The 17741-nt window shown below is 52.2% G+C and overlaps 1 protein-coding gene across 1 annotated transcript; it reads right to left on the bottom strand.

Annotated features, from left to right (window-relative positions):
* Positions 1-9235: 9235 nt before the first annotated feature.
* LOC132446767 (histone acetyltransferase p300-like) lies at positions 9236-14480 on the bottom strand. Its single transcript, XM_060037221.1, has one exon. The coding sequence runs from the start codon at positions 12861-12863 to the stop codon at positions 10665-10667; it is 2199 nt and encodes a 732-aa protein (XP_059893204.1). The 5' UTR covers positions 12864-14480; the 3' UTR covers positions 9236-10664.
* Between the last annotated feature and the right edge of the window lie 3261 nt (positions 14481-17741).

Raw genomic sequence — 17741 nt, 5'->3', positions numbered from 1 at the left:
AAAGACCGGGACTCTGACCTCTGAGCAAATTGGAAACGAAAGCATTTTCAGAAAGTCCCCCGAAAGCCAATATTGGATGTGATAGAGAGAGGCGTATTCAAGTCTTTTCATCTCACTTTAAAGTCCTGTCTCCCACATACAGTATCTACCAGCTCCCCCCCTCCCCTTCCTCCCAATTCCTTAAAAGCAATGCCTAATGCCTAGCCCCCCCCCCCCCCCTCCCACCTTCCCCAGGGGAATAGCTGTAAAGAAGTGTGCAAGGTAAAGCATTCAGTTAACCTTTGACAGGGTTGTCAATCTGACTCTCTCTCTTTCTGGCTCTCTCTGTCTCTCTCTCTGTCTGTCTCTCTCTCTGGCTCCCTCTCGCTCTCTCTGGCTCTCTCGCTCTCTGTCGCGTTCCCTCTCTCTCAAGCACTCAGTCTCTAGGGCTCTCTCTCTCTCTCTCTCGTCCTTTTCTTCTTGGTTCTGTGCAAAAGAGTAGGGGAGGGGGGGGGCCGGGGGGGTTTGGGATGGAGGGGGAGGAGGAAGGGGTGGGGGACAGAAGAAGAAAGGCTGGCCACCACTTCAGAGGGATATTCAATATCCATGAGCTTTTTCATTTCACACTGATGAATAATTCAGCCTTCCTTGCCCACCACTGAAAGGGAGAAAGAGGACGGAGGAGGGAGGCGGAGGGAGGTCCGGGGTTGTGCAGAGGTGTGCGTGTCGACTCGAGGCAGATGTCTGTCCCTTTATTTAAAAGTACAATTAACTCATTGAGAGCGTCGAGAACCAAACACCCCCCCCCCTCCTCGCCACTTCGCCGACGTGGGTGAGTAAATAGATTATTAAGGGCGAACGTGCATCAGAAACGGCCATGGAGGAAATAAGCAGGGAATACACGACAGAGAAGGTTATTCAACACTGAGCCAAAAAAGCTGCACTGTTCAGTGAAGATGAGACGACAAGAGTGGTGCACATGGGTAGTGTAGTGTAGTAGTGTACTACCTTCAATACAGGGTAAGCTATACGAGTACCATACTGTACTACTGCAATACTAAACAGGAAACAAACTAAACAGATTTTTCTTTTAAATGTATTATAATAATAAAAAATTCGAAGGAAAAAATGTCTGCTCTATAGAGGGGTCAAATCCAGTGAATGAACACACACACACACACACACACACACACACACACACACACACACACACACACACACACACACAGTGTGGCCAGCTGTTGCTCATTGTGGGCTCCCACTACGAGTTTGGCTTCACTCAGCTCTTTAATCCCTCGACTAAGGCGCGGGGGGGGGTTCTGAATGGCCAAGGGGTACGGTCTTAATGACTGCTGGGAGGAAGAACTACAAGCCACCCCGTTTTGTTCCTGGAAGGACCCAAGTATTAAAAGCAAAGGTTTGTTCTCGCCAGAGTTCAAAATACGCTTGGCACCACAATTTGAGGAGACGTTAAAGCGGCCGGATATTACTTGTAAGATTTAGCAGGGGAGAACATGTGTGTGTGCGTGTGTGTGTTTCACACAATTCACATGACAAGGCACAGTGTGCGCAATAGGATGGGGGTGTCGGTCTACCCATCCATCCATCCATCCATCCATCCCTTTATTTACACCTTGACGTTCCTCTCATTTGCCTGACGCAGAGAGAAACCAATCAAAGAGTAGAATACTCATTCAGAACAATGGTGAGGTGGTTTAAGATCCAGAGATCCTAACTCTGAGAGCGTCCATCTTGAAGATGTGTTCCATGTGGTCGGCGAACAAAATTCTCGCCAAGAAGAACGCAGACTTTGGAAGCTCAGAATAAACCCGTGGGACTTGAAGCATAACAGAGCTAGTAGAGCAAAGCTGGTAGGGAGTCGGGACTGTAACTTAACTCTGTACAGATACACACCCCCACGTGTAAGTGTGTGTGTAAAGTATCTGGGATGAAAATGACAAATGACCGCTCATATGGTCGCCACTGCTACATATCTGCAGGATTAGCCGGAGTGCAACCGAGGGGCGGGCGGACACACACACACACACACACACACACACACACACACACACACACACACACACACACACACACACACACACACACACACACACACACACACACACACACACACACACACACACACACACACACACACACACACACACACACCAGATGGCCGGCAGGATTGTCCCATTCTAAGTCGCCGGCCTATTCCTGGACAGGTAACATTAATCCTATTAGTCCTTCACAGTAAAGGTCCCCCCCCTACCCCCCCCCCCCCGATGCAATAAATAAGTGGCAGGTACTCTGACAGTACAGACCGAGTGCTGCTGCTCAGAGAGGACACCGCAGGGGGCTTGTTCCCGTGTCCATCTGTCATGGTGAGTGGACAGCACCCTGGGGTGGGGGGCTGTTGCTCAGTCACAAGTAGGCAAGCGCCCAACCAGAAGTGTCAGGACAACTTCCTGTAAACCCGAAAACGACATGGGGGGGGGGGGGGGGGGGGGGGGGGGTAAGAGGAAGGGAGGCATTGTCTGATTGCACACTCTGCACCCTAGGGGGCCATGTCTGTGATCGCCTCGGTTACGCTGCGGCTGGACAGCACCCTGCTACATGTGGGTGCTGAGTCGCGTACATTGTTATGGTGTACACATGACGACCCCGCACGCACAAATGCAAACACACAAAACAAATGAGCGTGACGGGAACAAAAGACGTTGTTTATCTGCGCCTGACAAGATAATGAGCCCGGCGCGCGTTTGGTGTCTGACGTGAAACATGGTGGACAACTGACAAATAGGAGAGAGAGAGAGAGAGAGACGGTGAAGAAAGAGACAGCGAGATACCGAAGAGAGAGTCAGATACCAAAGAGAGTCAGAGACAGAGACAGAGAGACAGAGCGAGCGGAAGATACAGAGGTACAGACATAGTCATGGATACACGTAGGGATAAATAATGCTAAAAAAAGACAACCATAATCACACGGCAGAACACCACATCACGTACTAACCAACCGCCACTTATAAAACACACAACACCACCAGTATCCTTTAAAAGGGGACTTCTAATCCAGTCATACAAAGGAAGGAAGGGAGCAAGGAAGGAAGGGAGCAAGGAAGGAAGCGAAGAAGGAAGTAAAAGCCCTTCCGCCGAATCCCCCTCTATCCCCCCACCCCCCCTCAAGTTATAAATACTCGTGTTGGCCCCGACACTCAAGCCACTCCCTCCAATCCACCTGCTAATCTCACCTGGTCACGCCAGCTTCCAAAGCCCCCCCCCCCCCCCGACGCCGTCATCGTTAGCTCCACCCCCCTCCCCCCTACCTCCGCTCTCGTAAGTGACGGAGCCAAGGGCTTCAACCCACCTGTGCTGCTGCCTTGCTGCTGCTGCTGCATGCTGCTGACTGACAACTCCATGGCCGGTTGGGAGTGCGGGCGCGAGGCGCTCAGCCGGTCGAACGGAGGGAAGGGGGACCTGCGGCAGCCGCGCAGGGCTCAACCATTTAACGGCCTTTGCTAATGCTAAGTACTGACTTAAGCCAACCAAGAGCGGGGCGGGCGGGGCGCAGTGGCCCTCCCACCTGCCCTTCAGCTTCAGTTAGCGACCCGCCGCTTTCATCTAGCAGGCCGTGCTGCCTTCAGCTAGCGGATGCGTTTGGCTAGTGGATATGCTAGGTTAAGCTAGTAGATGACGTGCTGCGTTTAGCTAGCGACCGTGCTGCGTTTAGCAAGCAAATGTGCGGGAGCGTGTTCCCCAGGTCCTATGTTCCCCGGGTCCTATGTTCCCCTCTTTGTATGAGACTGGGGAACATGGGGAACCCTTTAAAAAAAAAGAAAAAAGGGTCCTTTGTTCCCCGCTTTTCCCAAAAAGGGTCCTATGTTCCCCGATATGAATGCGACCGGGGAACATAGGACCCTTTTATTTTTTATTTTTTTTTAAAGGGTTCTATGTTCCCCGGTCTGTTACTTTTTCCACCATTACTGCCAATTTCCGGCCGAGATAACTACCATTGCATGTCTTTACCTTTTGTGGAAGAGGGAGAGACGTCGGAGAACCTGACGGCTGACGCGGGTCTATTCATACGCCGGTAAACAAACCCCGAGAAGCCCAATCCCTACGAGTATGGCAAGCCGAGTGTGCCACAATTCGACTTCAATTAAACGCGTTCTGAAACGCCAGCACGCGTGCCCAGAACGCGTATTGGTTTTCCAGAACGCGTTCCGGCGTTTCAGCGCGCGCGCCCAGAACGCGTTCCGGCGTTTCAGCGCGCGCGCCCAGAACGCGTTCCTATGGCAAGCCGAGTGTGCCACAATTCGACTTCAATTAAACGCGTTCTGAAACGCCAGCACGCGTGCCCAGAACGCGTTCCGGCGTTTCAGCGCGCGCGCCCAGAACGCGTTCCGGCGTTTCAGCGCGCGCGCCCAGAACGCGTTCCGGCGTTTCAGCGCGCGCGCCCAGAACGCGTTCTGGCATTTCAGCGCGCGCGCCAAGAACGCGTTCCGGCATTTCTGCGCGCGCGCTCAGAACGCATATTAGCATATTAACAGCACGCGTGCTGTTTTTTAATTATGTTATCATAGTTGCCACGGCACTTACCATACACAATGTTCGGTCAAGTAGCTTAGATAGTGTATAGTCAAAGTGTATGTACTTGTAGTGTTCACCACCTCCACATTAACCACCTAATTTGAAACATCTTAACATCTTTCGACTTTAAGAACGACACAACAGAAAAGATTCGCGAAAGAAGAGCTCTGGTCTCGACTGATGTTGTCTGTGTGTTTGCCCTAGCATATGATCAGGTGAAAACGGCTCAAATCTATTGGCTGAGAAAATTGAGGGGAGGAGCGCATTAGCATATTAACAGCACGCGTGCTGTTAATATGCGTTGTGAGCGCGCGCGCAGAAATGCCGGAACGCGTTCTTGGCGCGCGCGCTGAAATGCCAGAACGCGTTCTGGGCGCGCGCGCTGAAACGCCGGAACGCAGTTCTGGGCGCGCGCGCTGAAACGCCGGAACGCAGTTCTGGGCGCGCGCGCTGAAACGCCGGAACGCGTTCTGGAAAACCAAAACGCGTTCTGGGCACGCGTGCTGGCGTTTCAGAACGCGTTTAATTGAAGTCGAATTGTGGCACACTCGGCTTGCCATACGTTCCGGCGTTTCAGCGCGCGCGCCCAGAACGCGTTCTGGCATTTCAGCGCGCGCGCCAAGAACGCGTTCCGGCATTTCTGCGCGCGCGCTCAGAACGCATATTAGCATATTAACAGCACGCGTGCTGTTAATATGCTAATGCACTCCTCCCCTCAATTTTCTCAGCCAACAGATTTGAGCCGTTTTCACCTAATCATATGCTAGGGCAAACACACAGACAACATCAGTCGAGACCAGAGCTCTTCTTTCGCGAATCTTTTCTGTTGTGTCGTTCTTAAAGTCGAAAGATGTTAAGATGTTTCAAATTAGGTGGTTAATGTGGAGGTGGTGAACACTACAAGTACATACACTTTGACTATACACAGGTGTGTATAGTGCAGGTGTGATGACCCAGGCGGGTCTTTGACCCGGCCCCTGCTGTGTGTATGCCTGTGTTTCTCTCACTCCTAATCAGGAGATTGTCGGCAGGTGCTGGTTGGACCGGGACCGCAGTGTATAGAGCCTGCCCAGACAGGCTTCTCCCTCCTCCCGGCATTTGATTTCTGCTGTTTGTTTGTAACACATGGACTGATGTTCACTTAATAACAATATAGTAATAACATACTAACTAACTAATATAAATATATGATTAATATATTCCTCACCATGACCTGACGTGTAGACACTGTGAAAAAGAAATAGGAAAAAGGTGACCAAAACGTTTCACTAAATTAAAGGCTATGAGTGAGTTTGTAGGTGAGTTACAAATGTATCAAGAGTTGAGGCCAGTTTAATGTGAAAAGGGATGGTTAAATGGTGTGAATATTTTGGGGGCAATTTTGGCTGCAATATTTTCTGCATTTATATAGGCTATACACCAACTATTTATGTAATGTGACAGGAGCGGGATGGAAGTCTTCCTAAAGGGCTTGGTCTGTTGGGTACCAATACCTACCAGTTGGTTACCAATAGTATCAGTTGTAGTAGTATCTATCTCCTCACCTCCCTATATTATATATATATATATATATATATATATATATATATATATATATATATATATATATAGTTTTTTCTATCTGTCTCATTCCAACTGATGAAGTGAATTATACCTCGTCTTATAGGCTACTACCACGTACAGGCTAAAACCTGCAACTGCATGTTAATACTTCAGACAGACTTATTTACTTCTAATGGAATTTTAACTCTAACTTCTGAACTCTTTTATTGTTTTTATTGTACTCAGAAGACGAATAAGCTGACTCATGTAATGCTGTAATAAATAAATGTAATAAACGATACGCTATAAATAAAAGTATTTTTTAATTATGTTATCATAGTTGCCACGGCACTTACCATACACAATGTTCGGTCAAGTAGCTTAGATAGTGTATAGTCAAAGTGTATGTACTTGTAGTGTTCACCACCTCCACATTAACCACCTAATTTGAAACATCTTAACATCTTTCGACTTTAAGAACGACACAACAGAAAAGATTCGCGAAAGAAGAGCTCTGGTCTCGACTGATGTTGTCTGTGTGTTTGCCCTAGCATATGATTAGGTGAAAACGGCTCAAATCTATTGGCTGAGAAAATTGAGGGGAGGAGCGCATTAGCATATTAACAGCACGCGTGCTGTTAATATGCTAATATGCGTTCTGAGCGCGCGCGCAGAAATGCCGGAACGCGTTCTTGGCGCGCGCGCTGAAACGCCAGAACGCGCTCTGGGCGCGCGCGCTGAAACGCCGGAACGCGTTCTGGGCGCGCGCGCTGAAACGCCGGAACGCGTTCTGGGCGCGCGCGCTGAAACGCCGGAACGCGTTCTGGGCGCGCGCGCTGAAACGCCGGAACGCGTTCTGGGCGCGCGCGCTGAAACGCCGGAACGCGTTCTGGAAAACCAAAACGCGTTCTGGGCACGCGTGCTGGCGTTTCAGAACGCGTTTAATTGAAGTCGAATTGTGGCACACTCGGCTTGCCATATACGAGAGCTCCCCGCGCTACGGCCATCCGGAGACGCACAGAGATTTTTGCCGTGATATTATTATACAATTATATTATATTATATACTATTATATAGAGCTCCGGGAGTCACAAACGGCAACAATGACTTTCTCCTCCATGCTGCAGTTCACCCGGACCGCACTGCACTGAGTTGGCCGGTTGAACGCTGATTGGCTGTTACGTTACACATGTCACTCAGTGGCCACGCTCTTTAACGCCGATTGGCTGTCATCACGCGAATGTCGCGTCAAATTTTAAATATTTTTAAAAATTGATTGATTGCGGGGAACATAAGACCCTATTCCTAGAAAAGTGACCTATGTTCCCCGCTTTTCCCCAAAAGGGTCCTATGCTCCCCGGTATGTATGACTACAGGGGAACATAGGACCCTTTTTGGGAAAAACGGGGAACATAGGGATGACCCCAAATGGGCTAGGTTCATCTAGTGGATGTGGTGTGTTAAGCTAGCGACCCCGCTCCTTCTGCTAACGCTGTTCAAGCGCTACGAAAACAAATGGAAAAATAGCGACTATGCTAATGCATTTTTACCTTTTATTTAAATCAATGGAAATTGGAAAAACAAAAACAAAGCCAAAATGGAAGAAGACATAATATATTTGCCAGACTCGGACGTTATTTTTGCAATCAGTATGCAGGTTTGCACACCAAAACAAGAGGCGTGTTTTGGAGTGTTATTGTACTGATTTATATCATACTAACACTCTTATTACACGTTTGTCATCAGAAAGCTTCTCAAGGAGCCACTGGAGAGCATTTCACCAAAATGAGAAGCAACCACACACACACACACACACACACACACACACACACACACACACACACACACACACACACACACACACACACACACACACACACACACACACACACACACGGAGTTAGACAGAGAGGGACAGAGACAGAGTGACAGGAGGAAAGAGAGAGAGAAAGAAAGATGCAATAAGAGTGAAACAAAGAGGGTTGTTTTCATGAAGTGCCAATAGCAACATCATCCTAAGACATCCCTCCGATCGTTCCTACCAACAAACTGCAAACGAGCCATTTCCAAAACAAAAAGAAAAGCACAAAAAACCCTGAATAAACAATGCAGCGTCCACATCACCACCATCCCCTCTCCCGCCTTAAACGTGGCGATTATCGCCCTCTGATTACCACCAAAAACCCAGGGTTGCCTAGCAACGCACAATTAAGGAGTACGCTTTGTGAATCCTCCAAAAAGAAAAAGGAAGAAAAAAAAAAGGGAAAGGCCACTCGGCCATTATACGATGAAATTACCCTGGCAACGAATGTCATCGCCATGCAAATGAACAAGTTTTTGTGTGCGGGAACAATGTTTAACTCGCCGCTCTGATCCTGAAGAGCTGTACGGGCTCTCGGCGTTTCAACAAACCACAAAATGGAAAAAAACGTCAACAAACAGACGGCCGGTTCCACCAGAAGCCCAAACCCTCCCCACCAAGGCTGCTGCGGTTGGCTGTGAAATGGTAAATGGACTGCATTTAAACAGCACTGTTCCCAACCAGTGGGCCGGCCACCCAAAGCGCTTTACAATAATATCTGTCATTCACCCCATTCCACATTAACACACCGGCAGCGGAGTCAACCGTCAATGGGGATAGCCAGCTCATCGGGAGCAGTGAGGGTGAGGTGTCTTGCTCAGGGACACCTCAGCCGGGGATCGAACTAGCAACCTTCTGGTTAACAGCCAACCCGCTCTACCTCCTGAGCCACATGCCGCCCCTGTTCTGACCACGGCGTTGATGGGGGGGGGGAAATCTGGAAGTGTGTGAGCGTGGACTATTGTGTACGTTGTATTCGTGTTTCTATGCATTTCAGTTTTTTCGTTCTCGTATTGTGCATCCATCTCTTCGACCCCCTTGGAAAACAAGATCCCAAGGGAGCACAGCAGCAGCTATGGTAGCAAAGAGTTGGATCAAGTCGTTGGATTTACCTTAATCAGTTATACACACCCCCCTCAATAACCTTAATCTTTGTCTTGAGGTAGAGACGGTGAGAGAGAGCCGTCCACAGCACCCGTTAGGCAGGCTCGCATGGCCAACAGCATCATTAGGACGTTTGATGGGGGGTAGACTACCCCCTGTATTCAGCCTATTTCATCTCATTTCAACAAGAGGAAGAAGCCTACGCTGGAAGAACGAAACATTGCGAGCCGCCAGACTGTTTGGACGACGCCCGGAAGAGTAAAACATGAAATAAACAACCCTAACCCTAACCCTGGTGACTGAAGAGGAGAACGGCCACAGCACACACATCAAGCAGAGCTCCAGCACAAACACGGCATTCAGCAGAGAGAGAAAGATAAGCAGCCAATTTAAAAGGATGGTCGGTCTATGACGTCGCAGGAACCTCCAACATGCGTCTCTGACACTGAAACCATATCCTCATGGTCACTGCGGCCACTCAAAAGCCATGCAAATAAATACATCAGAATACCCGGAGCCATGACGGACTTCCAACCCATGCAGCTTCGTTAAACAAGTCTGTTAGAAAACGCTTGCTAAGGGCGTACTACAGAATAGAGCCGAGGACATTAATATAAATAATAATGTCGATTTGAAGGAAATTCATCTCCATATATCGGCTGTCGTATCAAATCGACTCGGGGATTACGCTCGAGATGTCTACATGAAGAAACTGTCAATGAGGGCCAAGATGTGCGCCTGTGCTTTTAAAAACCACTTCACAGCCTTTGCGTCGCAGTCAACAGGCTGTGTGTGAGGCTGCTGCCGGTTATAGCCAAACACAAATACATCCGATTATCGTAATTGGCTTGGATGCCATTAAGCCCCTGATTAGCAGAGAGCGGTGTAAAACAGAGAGTGAACATAACTGTACAAACAAGCCGTTCCATCCTGGATAGAAGGCCAATGGGAAGCAGTTTGCCATTTACTTACTGTGAATTAATGTTCATTCTTTGGTTGAACATTTATAGCCTTGAAGCACTACAATGTATTTTAGTTTGGAAACGTCTCTTTCAAACTAAAAGGAAAATATCAACACGATTCAGTAAAAATAAAATAACGTATGAGATTAACTACGCCCAACACACCAGAAGAAATGGAATTGAGCCCATGAATGAAGCTAGAGAGAGTATAGAAAATAGAGTTGAAAACTGGCTGAGCTTAGGAAAGTGCCTTTCCCAGTGACTATATTCTAATGGAGGCAACAGATCACTTCTCAACTCTACTCCATTTTAGAACACGTTTTAAATAGCCAAATCATTTAAGAAACACACATCGTCATATTAATCCACTCAACTCTGACGCATCACACTCATTTATAAAGTCTGGGTCTACTCAATTACGACGAATATTAAAAACGAGATAAGTGGTAAAACCAACGGTAGTATCAACCTCACCTTTTTACCTCACCCTACTCTTTTAAAGCCCAAAATAAAAAGCTTTAGGTGCTTCAGGAAGACCAAACGCACCAACGAGGCAAGGTCACACTAGCGGCCACTCAAGGACGGAGGAAAGGACGAAGGAAAGGACAAAGGGAAGCAGGCGAGGACTAGAGAGAGGACCGTCGGTTACTTGTCTCCGGTGTCGTGATCATGGTGGAGACTATGACGGGCGGCCCGGTACGACGTCCCATCATCTTGTTGAAGGTCTGCCCCTGCATGGTGGGGCCGGTGGCCATGGGGGCCGAGGTAGGGTCGGGGGCCCCGGTCATGCCCTTGCGTAGCAGCTGGGGGCTGTGCATGGGGCTGGGGGCCGCCATGTTGGGCGACAGGGGCGCCATGTTGGGGGCCCTCTTCATCAGCTCCATCGGCGAGTAGGACCCGGAGAATGTCTTGGGCGCGCAGGGGGCCCCCGGGACGGCGGGGGCCTGCTGCCCCATGGCGGACATGGAGAGGCCCGTGTGGACGTTGTACAGGGGCCTCGCCAGGGACACGGCGTTCCCGTACGGCCCCGGGCTCATGGGATACGCAGCGTTGGTCAGGGGCCGCTGGGAGCCGTAGGTGGTGGTCTCCAGCAGGTGCTGGGACGGGGCGCTGTTGGGTCTCCGGCCCAGGAACTCGCCCATCCGGGGGGAGATGGCCTGCATGGCGTGGGGTTGCTGCTGCTGCAGCTGCTGCTGCTGCTGCTGCTGCATCAGCCCGCTGTCCATGGTCAGCCCCTGGTTCTGCAGGTACACGTCGCGGTGGCTGAAGCTGTTGGAGCGCGGCCGCGGCGCCATCTGCCCGCCGCTCGCCTTGCAGTTCATCACGGCGCGGGACAGCACGCGCGCCTGGCCCAGGTTGGGCGTGACCGAGCGCACGTCGTGCTCCTCCATCATGCCCAGCATGCCGGTGGAGTCGAAGCCCTGCTGCAGCAGCAGGGTGATGGTGCTTTCCGCCAGGCCCTCGGCCCGCAGGAAGGCCAGGAACCCCTGGTCCACCATGCGCTTGGGGTCGGCGCCGCCGCCGCCGCCGCCGGGCATGGGCATGCCCGCCATCATGCCCGCCGTGGCCGCCATCATGGCCTGGCTGGGGTCGTAGTTGGGGTCGTACGGGAGCCTCTGGGAGGCCACCGCACCGTAGGCGCGCTGCAGGGCTCCGTCCATTCCCTGAGAGGCCGCGTCCGACGCGAGGCTGCCGGCGACGGGGTGGCCAGGGTCCAGCGGGGGGCCCCGGAGCTCGCTGTAGAGCTGCTGCTGCTGCTGCTGCTGGGACAGGGACGAGGGCGGGCCGACGGAGGCGTAGACGACGGGGTAGGAGGGGTGGCCGCCGTACACTGAGGGAGCGGGTGAGCTGCCTGCGACGTGCCGCACGTCTGGGATCAGCCTGGAGCTCAGGGACTCTCTGTACAGGCGGCTCAGCTCGAGGGCGGAAGGGGGAGGGGGAGGAGGGGGTGGAGGCGGGGGCGGAGGGGGAGGCGGGGGAGGAGGAGGAGGAGCTCCGGCTCCCGCGGCGGAGGGGGCCGTGGCGAGTTGTCCTTGATTCCACCCGGGCCTCGCCCCCACCACCGCCGCACCTGGCCCGTAATGCGAGGCTGATCTGCTAAGCAGCTGCTGGCCGGGCCTATAAAAGCCGGGCTCCTCGGGTGGCTGGTTCAGGCTCACGGCGGACTGGTAGTAATCCTTGGCGGGCGGCAGGGCCCAGTCGCCCGCCGTCTCGGCGTGGTACAGGCCGCTCCTCATCTCCGGCACCGAGTTCTTCCTCAGCAGCATCGGACCGGTAGCGCCGTGCCTCGCCGGCTGGGGCCGGCCGTAGGCCGACACGCCAACGCTGCCGGCGGCGGCGGCGTACGGGTCCTCTTTGGCCACGGCGAACTCCTCGGGGTGCCTGACCCACACCCCCCCGTCGCCCCCGCCCGGCCCGACCGAGTTCCTCCGCGCCGCAATCGTGCCGCAGTGGTGGCAGCGAGTGGCGGCGGCGGCGGCGGCGTCGAGGTGCCGATGGCGTCCGCTCCAGTCCAGACCACGGCGGTCCTGAGCGCCCGAGTTGTGCATCCGTGGAGAAAACGACGGCAGACTACGACGAAGGGGGGCAGCGACGGAACAGACGAGTGTTGCCTTTCCGTTCTCCGGTTTCACCCCCGGGGGTTCGGCACTAATTGGAAAAGGGAGGCGTGGCCGGCGGAGGTGAAAAGGCAAAGTGCGCCGTCCGTCCCCCCGCTTATACCTGATCTGCAGATATACATTTGTTTCATCGTTTCTCCCCCCCCCCCCCCCCCCCCCCACCCCCAGCCCAGCTGACTCATAGGCAGCGGGGCTATCAAGTAGCATCCCCGCGGACGTGCCGGTCTAAATTATTCAGCCCTCGAAACATTAGCACCTCGGGAGGAGCGCGTGGAAACAGGAACATGACAAACGCAGCACAAACACGCCGGAAGATGTACACACAACAACAACACAAACTATGAATAAAAAGTACACACCTTGTCAAAGGTCAGGTTCAGGTCCATTATGTAAACGGCCGCAAGGAAGCCAGTCAGAGGGGTGGATGAAGCCAGGGGGTGGTGTAGTATGTGTAGGGTAGAGTAGTGTATGTGTAGGGTGGTGTAGTGTGTTCAGGCTGGTGTAGTATACAGAGTGGTGTAGGGTGGTGTACTGTAGAGTGTGTGTAGTGAAGGACAATAGCGTTGCGGCGGGTGTTGGTGTTGCTAATTCCGATGGTATGGTTCAACCCCATTGGCTGGGGCAGATCTCTGTGTTATGTTTGGGGATCAGGGGGGGGGGGGGGGGGGGTTAGAATCAGAGGGAAACCTCGCTTTAACCCGCGCAAGACAACAAGTCAGTCACTCTATAAAAGGTAGAAGCCCCTTTGCCAAGCCCCTTCCTGGGCCCCAAGGCTTAACTCACAGGCTTACCACATCCACAAGCCGCTTCTACTAGCCCCTACGTTACATCACACCCAGGGTGACACACAGACACGTTAAGAGGAGCAAGGCAGGGCAGGTTTATGACCACATGGGTGTTTTCCCTATCTGGCACCCTCAGGACTTCAGACTTAATCCACTCAGTGCGGCTGGCTGGCAGAGCAGATGAAGACGATGCGGTCCGAGAGGATACCGAGGATAGTAACAGCCTCCCCTGCTGGACACACTGGACGCTCACAGTTAAGGCTGGCGTCGTATGACCCGATATCAACACAGCATCTGATTGGACGAGTGTACAATGAAACGGCGCAAATGCATTAACCAAAGAATTTGTTAATTAACACATTTAATCTCGTCAAGGCAACCGACAGCGAGATAATAAAGATATGGGGCACTGATGGAAGCATTGAGTCAGCATCACAAACATAGACGCTTGCTTTATTCGCGGTTATGCAACTGTAGCATTCTCCGTTTGTCGCGGGTACAATGAGCCCTGAATTATACCGCGAGGAAACATCTAATCATCAAGTCAAAAATGGAAACTATTGTGAACAGAGCCGAGCTCGCTTTTCAATATTCCAGAGAATATGGAATCATATAATTGAGCTCAGAAAAGTAGGTCAAAATAAACATTAACTGAACGGGAATAATTCAAAATAATTTGGTGATTCAATTCTTATCAGCTATAATTAGCCTGAGAGGTTGAAACATAAAAAAAGAAAAGTTGAGTTTCCTCAACTGGAAGACCTTGTGTGTGCACGGCACGCTGATATCCATCAGTTCTGTTTATTCACCTCCCTACCCCTGGCCCTGGGATTCTGTTTTAACGACACACACACACACACACACACACACACACACACACACACACACACACACACACACACACACACACACAACACACACACACACACACACACACACACAGATTTCATCACCGTGTCTAGGATTTCATCAGTGACCTACAGAGTGTCATATTCTTGGCACTTTACGGCTTTCGAACAAAAACAGTAATAGTGACAAACAAACAAAGAGAGACCGCTGCAGCCTGCCTTATGCAACCCGTCAGCCTCACCTCCACCTCACTCCCCCCCCCCCCTCCTGTCCACACAGGCGGGGGCAGCGAGGGAGAGAACAATAATAAGATATCAAATTCATCTCTCCAGCAGTCTCCGACACGTCGGTTTTTCTGGTGAGCGTCTTCATCGGGGAGACAGCCAGCGCCGCATGTCTGGCCCGGCCTCCGACACGCAAGGCCTACCCCCCTGCAGCTCCCGGGACATGAATAATACAAGACGCGGCGCGAGGCGCCAACAAAAATATATATAAACACGCGGGGGGAGGCTGTCCACGCCAAAACACCCCCTTCCTCCTCCTCCTCCTCCCCCTCCTCTTCTCCTGTCTCACAGACTGGAGAAGATCTGTTTGGTGGTAGAGCACCTCCAGCTAAAAATCTGCCGCGCGACGCAGGCCAACACTGCTTGGGGTAGCGGCTTCGGAGCAGTCTGGACCAGGATTGGGGGGGGGCGACCGCCAGGGTGGGGTTGAGAGCTAGAGGGGCTCCGCGGTGAGGCACCGAGATGGAGGGGCGGAATCGTTCTCATCTTCGGAGAAATGGATCCCCTGGCCATGTTGGGACCTGAATGTGTCACACACACACACACACACACACACACACACACACACCACACACGTAGACACACACAGTCACACACACACACAGTCACACACACACACACTGCTGTCCCGGTTTCCCCCAGGCAGCGTGCTGTACCTCCATTTCCACATCGTCCCCGGCCATTTGTCAGAAAGAGGATGACACGGTCGACTTGCCTTGGCGGGGTTCCGTGAGACGGGGGGGGGGGTGGGGGGTGGGGGGGGCTTTCAGGAGGGTTTCGAAAGAGGGCAGCGGCCTGACAGCCGAAGCCCTCCATTAAACTTTCATGGGGTCCTGGTAGATTAGGGCCGTGACTGGGAGGGCTAAAACACTCGAGGAGTCAATTACCGCCTTCAGATCGGTGTGTTCAAACTTTGAACGAGCCCCGCGCGGACGTCTCGTTCTCCCCGGCCTCGGCTGCGAGGAGGCCGGGGCCGGGGTCGGTCGGGCAGAGTGGATGGGAAGTGGAACCTGGGGGGTGGTGTGGGTGGGCGGGTGGGGCAGTCGAGGTTCCAAACTGAAAACACACGCGACCCGATTCTCATTCTCCGCACGGCTTTGCTAGAGATGACGCCATCGCAACCCCCACACCCCTGCCACCGCCCAAACTACATCCCCGTGCGCAGACACACCCCTGCCCACACATCTACATCTCCGCAGACCCTAATGTCCCACAACACCATCCCAGACTCCACCAACAACTCCCTCATCTTTTCTCGCCGCTTTCTCCGTCTTTTTTTTTTTTTGGGGAGAACCAAAGGGTTTTGTTCCCGTCGATCCCATCGTGTGTCGCCGGGTTTGCGCCCAGCGTGCACCCACCCCCCCCCCCCCCCCCCCCACGCTGAACTCCATCATGGTGCTGCATGTCACCAACACACAGGAGAGAGGCTGCTGGGGTCAAACGGACGGATGATGAATTAGCTGAGAGCTACTCTGCGTTGTCAAATGATTATATTCCCTTCTGCCCCACCAAACTACACCCACAAGAGGGTGTGCCACGGTAAAGTGTCTGCGGGGGCCGACTTTAATCCAGGGGATCTAGAGACCAGCTTGGGAGGTGACGGTCGTACACAACACAAGGACAAGAAGAGACCGGGAGTGGACACGTCAGTATCCCGTTGATTTCTCCCCCTGAAATCGATATAGGAATATGAGGCCTGTCCGACGTCTGGCAGAGTGTGTGCCTGTGTGTACGTGTGTGTTTGTTCATTCATACAAGAGGTTGTTGGGGCGGAGAAGGGATTTGTCCTCATCTGTTCAGAAAATAAATGAAACTCCTACTCACCCCTGATATAGCGAGAGAGAGACAGAGATTGAGAGAGATTGAGCAAGAATGAGAGAGGGAGAGAGAGGGAGAGAGAGTGAGAGAAGGGAGAGAGAGTGAGAGAGAGTGAGAGGGAGTGAGAGAGCGAGAGGCCCCTCTCTCTCTGGCTTGTCTGCTCCTCCTCTCAGCGCTGGATGCAGCAGATGCTTCCCAGCGGTTGCTTTGATTAGGCTAACGAACAGCTTTTGATACAAAGAGGCGCTGGCGTTGGCTGATTATTCTGCAGGCGGGCCAGATTACGCCATATACAAATCAAGATTGGTTCTCCCCCCCCCCCCCCCCTCACCCCTTGCTTTCTAAACGTCGTAATCAGCCGTGTGTGTGTACACCGCGCGCCACGGGCCCCTGAACAGACACAGCCACGGCCCTGAGTCGCCGCCCGCCATACTCCGGTCCAGCCACTGGATACATCGTAGTGGAAACAGTGGAAAAATAAGTACGAGTGCGGTGGTGGAGGGTTGGGGGTGGAGGGTTGGGGGTGGGGGGGATATTGGATGAGTGGGTTGGGGGGTCTGAATCTAATTTACAAATTGTGCTTTAAAACGTGGGATGGAAAATGCAGGGATGGGGGAAAGTTGTAGTTGCCGGAGCCAGGAAGACAATGGAAACAATGACCAGAGCTGTTTTGAGCAATAAAAAGAGACGTAGTCTCTCAGAGAGAGAGAGAGAGAGAGAGAGAGAGAGAGAGAGAGAGAGAGAGAGAGAGAGAGGAGGAGAGAGAGAGAGAGAGAGAGAGAGAGAGAGAGAGAGAGAGAGAGAGAGAGAGAGAGAGAGAGAGAGAGAGAGAGAGAGGGGAAAGGAGAGGCGGAGAGAGTGAGAGGCAGCGAGAGAGAGGGCTAAAGAGAAAGAGAGACAGAGAGAGCGAGAAAGAGAGACCGAGAGAGGAGAGAGAGAGACCGAGAGGCAGAGAGAGGGAGCAAGAGCCAGAGAGAGAATGACAGTGGGCGACAGTGAATGCAAGTGAGTGAGAGAGTATGGAAGTGAGAGGTCAAAGCCAACTAGTGCCGTCATAAGCCAAGACATGACAATCCCCAAACACACTTTAAAAACTTTAACAAGTTCCATCCTCTACACCTCTACACAACCAGGGAGTTAATCTCCGTCTGGTCAGTGGTTTATGAAGACACAAAAAAACAAAATGACAAAACCACATATTTTTTGGGTAATTAGAGTACTTCAACTTCTTTCTGCCCACACAACAACTTCAAGTGAACTGATTCACGGGCGTAATACCAGGGCCATCTGGAGGCTGTGTGTGTGTGTGTGTGTGTGTGTGTGTGTGTGTGTGTGTGTGTGTGTGTGTG

The sequence above is a fragment of the Gadus macrocephalus genome, chromosome 18 (genome assembly GCF_031168955.1).
Source record: "Gadus macrocephalus chromosome 18, ASM3116895v1".
Taxonomy (NCBI): Eukaryota; Metazoa; Chordata; class Actinopteri; order Gadiformes; family Gadidae; genus Gadus; species Gadus macrocephalus.
This window is presented reverse-complemented; position numbering and strand designations above follow the sequence as displayed.